At 36.4% G+C, this 10,847-nt stretch overlaps 1 protein-coding gene and 2 long non-coding RNA genes across 3 annotated transcripts; 1 reads left to right on the forward strand and 2 right to left on the reverse strand.

Moving 5' to 3' along the window:
- Positions 1-291: 291 nt before the first annotated feature.
- Positions 292-10,831, reverse strand: LOC113069617 (ras association domain-containing protein 9-like). The gene is made up of 2 exons (XM_026242788.1): positions 10,700-10,831; positions 292-2,044 (listed from the first exon to the last, which is right to left on the reverse strand). Exons 1-2 carry the CDS (start codon positions 10,744-10,746, stop codon positions 778-780), a joined length of 1,314 nt encoding a protein of 437 aa, XP_026098573.1. The 5' UTR covers positions 10,747-10,831; the 3' UTR covers positions 292-777.
- Positions 3,852-6,193, forward strand: LOC113069621 (uncharacterized). Its single transcript, XR_003279770.1, has 3 exons — positions 3,852-4,503; positions 4,594-4,905; positions 6,087-6,193. It is a non-coding gene; the product is annotated as an uncharacterized LOC113069621 (long non-coding RNA).
- On the reverse strand, positions 5,878-8,707 carry LOC113069619 (uncharacterized). Its single transcript, XR_003279768.1, has 3 exons — positions 8,202-8,707; positions 7,949-8,068; positions 5,878-6,531 (listed from the first exon to the last, which is right to left on the reverse strand). It is a non-coding gene; the product is annotated as an uncharacterized LOC113069619 (long non-coding RNA).
- Positions 10,832-10,847: the final 16 nt, after the last annotated feature.

The raw sequence follows: 10,847 nt of genomic DNA on the forward strand, positions 1-10,847 counted from the left end.
ATATAAAACAAAATGTTCTCTTATCTACCTTGTTCATATGGCTATTAACATTTTAATACTGCTATTGATAAAGATTATATTAAATTATTTTAATTTAATTTAATATATATATATATATATATATATATATATATATATATATATATATATATAAACTTTGTATTTAGGTGAGCAAAAATATTTTAAAATTGAAAACATGGGCTTAATAAATATCTGCAGGATTTAAAAGAAACAAAATCAGGGGTAGTTTTAAAGATGAATGAAACCCCAAAATTAAATATTTTTCAGCTTACTGACAATGTTATTTTACATATTTAATTCAGAATATAAGTGCATTTTAATTCTAACAGAGAGAAAAACATAAGATGATAAACATGAATTCACACAGTATAGTATATAATAGCACACTAGAGGCTAAAGGGATAAAAAAAAATAAAAAACTTCTGTCATCATTTACTCCTCATATTGCTCAAAAACCATATGCCTTTCTTCTGGAAGACAAAAATGTTTTGAGAACTCAGTGCTTTTGTCCATACACCGACTCAATGGTAACCAAAACTTTGGTTAACAACATCCTTCAAAATACCTTTTGTGATTCATCATCAGTCACACAGGTTTGGAATGAGATAAAGGTGAATGATGATACAGTAGATGATACGACTATAATGATGACAGAATTTTAATTTTTGGGTGGAATATCCCTTTCCGCTGTATGTTTCCTTGTTGGAGTCATTAAATACAATATGTCTAGAAAACACATTTGGTTAATGTTCAACTTTAAACATCAGTATCCAGAGGAGGCGACCTGTCCACACAGGGAGACAGCGAGTCCTGACTATGAGTGGAGCTTATTCCAGTGTCTGAGTCTGTGTCTGTGGCATCTGTAGTGGAGCATGCTAGTCTGACCTTGCCTGCTGTCTGCTGAGAGACGGAGGACCTGATCTGGCTCTTCAGAGAAACAGGGCTAGACTGGTCCGAACAGGCCCCCAGCTCAAGCGCATTGAGTTGGGTAACCAGATGCTGGTATTCTTGTTTTTGGGACTGCACGGCTGTTTTGTTTCGCTGTAGTTCCTTCTCAATTTCCTGCATTTGAGCATGGAGGGAAAGCCCAGCACTCATGCTTAACTCAAGTTCATTGCGTAAGCTTTCCAGCTCTAAGAGTTCTATGGAGGACAATGCGAGGTTAGGTTCCAGCTCTAATTCTGGAATGGCAGCTGCTGCTACTTTCAAGTCTCCTAAATCTGAAGTCCGGTTCCTCAGTTCTAGGTCGATTTCCCGAGAGAGCCGATCAATGAGTTCTTGGTGGCTGCAAACATGTAGTGCTAGTTGCTCAAGTCCATCATTGGTGTATAGGTACTCCTGAAGCTGGCTGTCAATCTGGGACAACGATTGGTTTCCATCACTCTCTGCGATGCTGGAGCGAGGTGTGGGGCTGTTCCTCAGCTGTTTCTCTGCATTTTCAATCTCCAAGTCTAGCTCACGCATTTGGTAAATCTGCTGCCGGATGGTCTGATCCTGTGAGATGATCAGCTGCACCAGTTTACTGAGATCTTCTGAGCCCTCTGATGTCTCTGTTTTCTGGATCTTCTCCAATTTGCGAAAGGCCTTGTTCACCATGCGCTTCTGCTTCTCTGCAGATACAGTCTTGGGGTACTGTGCAGTTCCTTGCCCCCATCTTTTGGACCTCGCTCCCCGAGACTTCGAGGCTCTTTTGGCTCCTATGGATGATGGCACAAAATCACTGATCTTCATGAGGACAAACTGTATGAAAGGTTTCTCATCACCCCAAGCGTTCCACAGTCGGAGAATTCGAGTGAGAGGTGGCAGTGCTCTCTCAAAGCCCTTCCACCATTCAAGGATGCAGAAGTCTTTAGGTTCCCCATGTAATAGCCCCTTACTATCTGGTAAAGTCTGGTGGTCCTCCAATAAAGCCTTGACCACATCTGCGCAGGTTGTGTGCTTGGTCACTCCACAGACTACTTTTTCTTCTCGACAAACAAGAACCTGGATTTCCTTCCCTGGTGTTTCCTCTACAACCTTAGACCTGGTAAAGAGATATAGCAAGTGTGTACTATAAACAACAACAATCACAAGTGTAAAAACCCTTAAAATTACTACTAATATGGTCAATTTATACTATGAGGACAAATAATCATATATTACAAAATGGATAACTATAAATTACAATATATAAACCATAAACTATATCAACTATGCAAATTGTTCATTATTATTAATATATAAATAATAATAATAATAATAACGCTGAAGAATTCATTACACAGTAGTGTTTTGTATCATACAGCAGTTGCTAGCATAAAAGCAATACAGTAACACTGTAGTGTATGAATATAGTGATTATATTTTAGATGTCTAAAAATACCCCATAACCATTGTAGATCACTGTAATGGACAGAATGGAGTGGCTTATTTCTTACACATACAAGATGGAATGAGGTGAAATACATGTAGCTTTCATCTATGATTCAGAAGTCATTTTAGTCATAGCTGTACTTGACAATGCTGATGACGGATTCACATCCATAGCTCAGATTATAAATGGCACAGTAAATGGCTCACATTATCCAGATGAGCAGAAGGCTTCATGACAATTGCATCGTAGCCTCAATTATCTGATTTGGTTGTTTAGTAATTTTTCATTCTGTTCAGGTCATAAAATCGGGTATGACTAATTATCTCTCTTAGTTCAGACCTGTAGGGGCTAATTAGGACTAAACTGTTAAAAGCTAGAAGCAAATCTGAATGTAAAATTGACAGAGGTAATGTTTATTTCTTAGCAATTAATAAATAGTTTGATTGCTGACATTTTGTAAAAAGGGTGACCAAAATGCAAGTGGTATATTTTGTGTGCCTTTGTTCTACATCATCAACAATGCCTTCTCTCATGTACATGCAAACATGATTGAATGATGATGAAGTCATTAATGAACGACCTCATAAAAATGCAATATATATGCAAGAATGCAGGTTAGTTAATATTTATAAGACCCTGATGCTACTCTACAGAAAAGTAAATAGTTGTGATAATTCACATAGCAGACTACCCAATACACCACTGGTATACAGAAAGACAAACTATCCTTTAATATACTATATTCTGTAGGGCTATAGTCCTTTATCTTAGACTGAAAGTATACAAACTAAATGAAAAATGGCCACTTACTGTATACAATGCTATGTTTAACAGTTAACCCCACATTCACACCAGTGCTAGTAATTCTACATGACATCATTGACATGAGATCATAACAGAAGTGTGCAACCCTGGCCTTTACATAATAATAAGCACAGAAGCTTGTCCACACGTCAGACACATTACACTGAAACAGACAATATGCTACAATACAGTACAAGCGTTCACACTCAAATGGTTAACAGTGTGCTTTATTGGCTTGCTATACAATTTGGATCAATTTTAAGAGCTTGCTGAAGGAGTCTGAGCAACATGAAATGTCAGGATAATCTAGACTGTGAATTTCAAATTAAATGGTCAATATTATTTAGCCTTTTCCCAAATTGTCTTGAGTACAGGAAACAAAAGAGGGGGAATGGAAGCACCTGTGTTTGTCTTATGGGAAAATCAATGGTGACCAGCAGCATCCTGCTACATACATCCTGCCACTAAGTTCATGTATTGTGAGGCAATGGAAAATTATGAATTCCATTTCATGGATATATTGAAAACAAATGGAGTGAAGCACTACAACAAACATGTACATGCATAAAACAAAGGCCTGGTTTGAAATGTAGATTAGATGCATCTGTAGTGTACGGTGGCCGATAAGTGCAAAACAACATTACAAAGTGTGAAACACTTTTACGAAGCTCGAGACAAATTTACATTTTGGAAAACATTTTTACTTACTATAAAACACAATTACATGGGGAAAACACATTTACCAAGGACGAAACAAATTTACATTTTAGAAAACAAATTGACAAGAGGCAAAACACTTTTACCAGTCCCGAAACAAATTTACAATGACAGATTTTTCACGGAAAGGGAAAGTACCACACACCGGAAGTGACGCGGTGAAAGGTGTTGTTGTTGTTGTTGTTGTTGGTGGTGAGCGCGGTAAATTCGTGTGGTTGTGGAGTAAATGGCATTAATGAAGTTGCGGCCGAGGGAGGTTTTGTGGCAAACACATGAACAGCTTAACGCGGTTTTTCTTCACTTGTCATCGATGTTTGGAGTTTCTAAACGACGCGGACCAGACGGAAACACAAGACATACTCTGCATCAATGTGTTCAATATTTTAACGAGGTCCACTCGTACCCTGTAATCATCGACATGATGTCAAGTCTACACGGTGTAAACATCAGCTTGAGGGCTCTTAAAAGTAAACTGAACGAAGCGTTGTACCGCAGAAGAAAGGATACTTGGATGAGTGTGTGAGACTGTGGAACAGTCACAGCATTCGCCCTTCCAGAACAGCAGCATGTTCGGGAGTGCCCAATGAACTCTACTACTTACCACACAGGTGATACATTGGTAATGAACAGATGAAAGTATCATTCTAGTGTTTTAGCTTAAATGAAAAGAAAAGCTTATGTTTTCTATTTAACGATAGGTTTGCCTCCAGAGACTGCAGATTTCAAATTGGATAGGCTGAACTGGATGCCCTTACTGAGGCAGCCTGTCATTGACTCCTTGTGGGGACCCAAACAAGCAGGAGTACTTGGACTTTGCCATGGAACACAATCAGTTACAGAAACCAGAGAACTGGGACTCTGCACCAGAACTGTACATGAAACTAATCTAATATGTCTCAACTATGAAATTATAAAAAAAAGGGAGTTTTTTGTAGTGGTGGAATACTGCTGTCTGTCTGAACACAATGTTTATGAATCTGTCCCCCACAGCTTAATTGTTTTTGTGTAAGGTAAATTAATCAAAAATACTAATAATTATTTAATAAATTTTTGTAGTATAGAAAACAAAACTTCTTGAACTACTTGTTTCTTTATCTAAAACAGTGATTCACAAAGGGATCCCAGTTTGAGAGTCACAAATCTAAAACATTTTCAAAATGTTAACGGTGAGGGGAAAAAACATGCTCACATACTGTTACATTATAAAAACAATTTTGGCAACTGCACTTTAAAGTGAACCTTTAATGACAATGTTTTCAGAGTCTTAACTCATCCATCATTTAGCATAAAAACAGCCAAATCCAGGACTATTTTGAATTCCAAAGTCCATTTGTGACTTAAAGTGTATAAGTCTAGGAGTGCTAATTTTAAGGAGTTTGAAATAGTGATGCACTGATCATGATTTTGCCGATTCAGATACAGATTTCAGTTTTTTTTTCTTTAAGCAACAAACAAGAAAGAAGGAAAGTATGCATAAATAAGATGTTTATTTGGTATTAAATGGGCCAAACTGGCTTTTGGCTATTGAAAAAAATAACCGTAACCATCTGAAATTAACAGCAGTAACTGCGCAGTAAGTAGACTACATTCAATACAAACATAGATGGTACAGACATCAGCATTTAGCTTCTGTTTCTGAATTTGGTTAAAACTACATAGAACTGGCCTTAAATGAAAAGATTAACTGTAACCATGTGAAATTAAATGCAATAACTGCATAGTTCTAGATTCCAAACAACACAATCAACACACATTCAATAAGATGTTTCTTAATCAGCATTCAGTATTTTAGTTTTTAAATTTGGTTTAAAATTAAAAAAAGGTATTTACCAGTGAAACTAAATAAAAGTATGTTGGTGGGAATAAAACAAAGATGCAAAGTGTTTCATTCATCCAATTAAAAAATAAAAAATTAGGGTAATGATTCACATCTATATTTTTTTTACTTGAGCCAATGAAAAATAAATAAGTTTTGTCTCAAGTTAAAAAAAAAATACAGATGTGAATCTGAATTTTTTAATTGGATGAATGAAACACTTTTTTCAGTGTGCTACAGCAGGTGATTTTTAAATCAAATTAAGTCGATGTAATTTTAAGGTAAAATAAAATCATCCTATACGAACTGACATTTACTTCTGTCTTTTCAAATGTGTATGTCACTGTTTAGTCTGTTTCGTTTCTCATCCAACAGGCGAGAAGTTGAGCTGAAGATCTCTTCACTGTCTCCGCTTGTGCGCTCGCGCAGCTTCAGTGTGCAGGAAAGGCTTTTATTTGTGAACCAGTACACCAACAGCTGCTTGCTTCCTGTGCCTCAGACATGTATCGATGCCCTTCCAGAGCTGAACAGCTGCCCTTGTCCTGCGCAGAGATTTCGAAAATACTTCCACACAAATGACATGATTACAATGTATGCGGGCACACTTCCAGAAAAAACAGACGAAAAAAGACTGATCGCGTATTTTAAGCAAAAACCGTCCGGTTCCGATTTATGGCCGGTCAAACTGTATTTGCTATTGGGAACGTAGAGTCATCCAGGAACTCTATTTGTGGCAGTGGTTCCAATCCAGATGGCAGAAGTGAAGACAGCCCAGTAGCAAACATCAAAACATCTTCCACAGACAAAGCAGCCTGGCCTTCTGCAAAGAGAAACAATTCAGATACATAATTAGGGGTTCAAGCTTGAAAAGCTGAAAGCCTATTGTAATTGTACTGATTTTTATTATTAAGGTTTTTTTTTTTTTTTTATAAGTTTTACGGCTCTGTAATCATGTGATGCACGTGATCATTTAATAGATATCCTCATAATGAACAACTTCTCCTCAAGAACTACAGCTGTCAATCAAATTGTTCATCAAAAATGCGCTATCATCTTAAAAACGTACTTGCGGGAACTGGTCCTAGATTTTTCACCCAATTGCAACCAAAACAAGTGCAGTACAATTCTCTGGACTCTAGACCAATAATTATCTAAAAAAGGTTTAATGTTACCATTTGGGTAGCCATAACAGGGTCATTTAGAACATGGGAGTGGCAAAACACTCAAAAGCCTATAAATCCTAAACGAAAACTCAGAACTTCACAAAAATTGGTGAGCATATGAGACATAACATTCTAAAGATGCTTGCAAAATTTCATGGAGATCGGACCATAGATGGCACAGTCTATTACTTTCAAAATGCTTTGAAAACTATATAATTCCTATGGTAAATTGACTGTAATGGTCTTTTCCTTCTGTAATTTAGGTGGTTACATTATTGCTAAATTAAAAAAAAAAATTTTGATGCTATTGTGCTTAAAGGCCGGAAATGCTTGAACCCTGATAAATGCTGCTTGCAGCTTTAATTGCCATGTGATTTCTCAACTAACTAACAAACCTTCACAATCAAAAAGACTGTCTGCCCAGTAGCCCATGGTTTGACTTTCTTTAAGCCTTTGATTACTCCCCGAAGGACTGAGGTCAGGTTTGGAGAGTCTCTCAAGGTCAAAAGCAGTGAGTTGCTTTTCATAGTGGCACAGGGCAGGGGCCAGCAATTTAATGTGTTGCTGTAGTGCAGTCTACTGCAGGGTTAAAAGACCCTCCCTGAATCTACAGAGTGAACACAAACATTGTTTCACTGCTGTGTAATGGCAATTGAATTAAATGAAGGAAAACTATTAAATAAATATTTTCTCTGCAATTACTATCCACCTTAACAAACGTACATGGGGGGGGGGGGGTGTTTAAATTTGATTTAAAGAACTCTATTTTCACATTGCACATTAAAAGTTAATTGTTACAAATTAAGTATTACACACAGAAACTGGAATGACACAGATGGCTGAGTGGCTTGAGCACTTACACGCCCCATGCACTTTCTCAAAACTTTGTTGTGTTATAAATTAAATTTAAAATAGTATTATTAATATTTTTCCTTATCAGTATACGCACAATACGTAAATGACAAATAACAAAAGATATATAATTAATGTATAAATAGGTAAAATAAATATACACATACACACAAATACATATAAAGCATCACAAAATTGTATAGGACCATCAGTACAACTTACCTGGACGTGTTTTCTTTCTTTAGGCGTAAATCTTCCTTTTGGCCCATAGTTAAAAGACTTCTTTTGTCTTTGAGCTTCTTTACTCCATGAACTGTTTGTATGATGGGCATGGTTGTTCTGCTGAAATGGACAGAGATCCGTTTCAAAACAGAAAGTTATGAGCCGTTTCATCAGTAATTATTACCATTACTGATTTGTATTCACATGGCCTCAGATAGCTAGCGTTTTGCTACACTAAAAAATAACAACTTACTTTGATTAGCACTGTCCGGCTGTCGAGACATCTCCTGTGTTTCCGTCTGGTCCGCGTCGTTTAGAAACTCCAGACAACGATCGCACGTGAAGCAAAACCGCGTTAAGCTGTTCATGTGTTTGCCGCAAAACCTCCCTTGGCCGCAGTCCATGTTCTGACACCATAAACTTCATTTATGCCATTTACTCCACAACCACACGAATTTACCGCGCTCACCAACAACAACAACACCTTTCACCGCGTCACTTCCGGTGTGTGGTACATTCCCTTTCCGTGAAAAATCTGTCATTGTAAATTTGTTTCGGGCTGGTAAAAGTTTTTTGCCTCTTGTTAATTTGTTTTCTAAAATGTAAATTTGTTTCGTTCTTGGTAAAAGTGTTTTCCCCATGTAATTGTGTTTTATGATAAGTAAAAATGTTTTCCAAAATGTAAATTTGTCTCGAGCTTCGTAAAAGGTGTTTATACTTTGTAATATTGTTTTGCACTTCCCGGCCACCGTAGTAGTGACCCTAATAAACACAACACCAGAGACATTATCAGAGAACCACTGAAGGTGAAAAGAACAGAACACTCTGCTTCTCAACTCACAGAGCAAACACAAACACACATGTGACCGCCAGACTTGATCCTTGTACTACAGAGAACACAATGCATCCTTCTACAGACTTAATACAGTGACTGGACATAATCTTCTGAACTCAGTCTATCATGGTTTATTAGGCTGTACAGAAATATGCTTGGGCAATTAAACAGTGACTTAATAAAGATGGCAGATCATTCAGTGCTATATCACATAAAAAAAAATATTTTCATATTATTTTAGTACATTTAATCAAAGTTGTAGATACTGATTAAATAATAAATCCTTATGAAGCAGATGTAATGTGTGACCATGTAAGTTAAGAGCTGATATAAAGTCATAATTTATGGATATTGCTTGTCTCAACTGATTCATTAACAGGTATCTGAGAGATTTTAGCCGGCACATGTGAACTAGAGAGAGGCAAAAGTGAAGGAAGGAATTCATAATTTAAATGTTCACGTTATAATGTAAAGGAAACATAAGATCAATACTGTATTTATTTGTATTTTTTTAAGTTATAAATAAAGATTAAAGAAGCATGTTTTGCAAGAAAATACTTAGTACTTAACTTTATCACTTTCCATTTAAAGTTACTTAAAGTTACTTCTTTGTAAATAATTATGGAATTTACAAGTAATTTATTAGAGATTTTTTTTTCTTTATGGTGTGGCCACAGTAAAACAGAGGCAGTGACAAAAACAGTGTGCTTCCTGTGCCCTATCTAAAAACCATGGGAAATGTTTGAGGAAAAAACTTTTTTCACTGTGGTTTGTTGGTTTTCAGAAAGTCCTCTTGATATGCATCACTGAGAAGACAAAACATCTTCACTGCATGTTTAGGTGAAGGAGTTTGTCTCAACAGCTTTAGCAAAGCAAAGTACAAGTTAAAAATTGTAAAGCTGCTCTAAAAGATTTTTATTATTTATTTATTAAGCCTTAACAGAGTGTCATTATGTTTGGTGCTTCAAAATACCCACACAATTATGGAAGCTGAGGTAGCATGCATAAATCAACAGTTAGAATGATATTCTGCATAGACCACATTAAATAAAGCAGACATAGAGTTAGATTACCTTTGATTAGATTTCACTCTGAACATTTGAGATAATTACAGTTGGCTTATGCTTTAAAGGTGATTTTACAGCATCACAAAAATATAAAGTCCCCCTAGAGTGTCTCAAGCTTAAAAAGACAAGTAAAATGTCTTGCTGTGCAATAAATTGTCTGCATAGAGCACGCATAAATAGATAAAAAACAACATAAAACCTCACATGAACATAAAAGAGTGCAAACTTTAAAAAAAATAATTTTGGCAGTAATTTATGGCCCAGTTCAAACAGACTTAAAAATTACAAATACTCTCTAAACAATACGTTAGGACAAAAATAATGCTACATGCACTAACCTTTGTAATAATAATAATAGTAACCTAGACTAAAGAAATAGGTAAAGTTATATTAAATACTAGGCTACACTACAACATTTAGCCTTTTCAGTTAATTTCATCAAGACTGTGGATGTGGATGTACCGTTACGCACATCCGTCATGCAAGAATTAATTTAGAAAAAACTATTAATTTTGGAGACTCTCATTTTGCGTTCCTTAACGCCAGCTACCAGCATCCAAGAGAGGCACCGATGCACGCAGAACAACAGCATTAAGTGTAACTCGACTCTCTACGACCATAAACATTTCAGTGACAGCAAGTGTTGTTGGCAGGCTACAGCGTGTATGCGTTTAATTACGCAGGATTCTAAGAAAGAAACAAAAAAACTAAAACAACAACATGCAATGGTTTCTCACAATATCTACCTTTTACTAATGTTTCGACTTTTTAAATAAATATATATTTTTTTAATATCTGTGGGAAGACTGCTTAATCTCAAACGAAATGGGTGGAGTGAGTGAATCATACCTGTTCTTCAAACGCGCCTTCAGAAAGTTTTTTCCAAAAGGAGCCATCGCGCGTCAGTATGATGATCGCAGGTCAGAAGACATCGTGTAACAGAACGGAGCGCGTGAACCTAATCAAGAAAGTGCCACTGAAGTGTTGCTCTTGGAAA

Source organism: Carassius auratus, unplaced genomic scaffold (assembly GCF_003368295.1).
Source record: "Carassius auratus strain Wakin unplaced genomic scaffold, ASM336829v1 scaf_tig00001866, whole genome shotgun sequence".
NCBI lineage: Eukaryota > Metazoa > Chordata > Actinopteri > Cypriniformes > Cyprinidae > Carassius > Carassius auratus.

What these genes read in the sequence shown, in the direction of transcription:
- LOC113069617 (XM_026242788.1), bottom strand. Translation starts at nt 10,746, where the DNA reads ATGGCTCCTTTTGGAAAAAACTTTCTGAAGGCGCGTTTGAAGAACAG. An exon ending in AAGGCGCGTTTGAAGAACAG is followed by an intron (nt 2,045 to 10,699) that starts GTATGATTCACT and finishes TCTCTTTACCAG; the next exon opens with GTCTAAGGTTGTAGAGGAAA.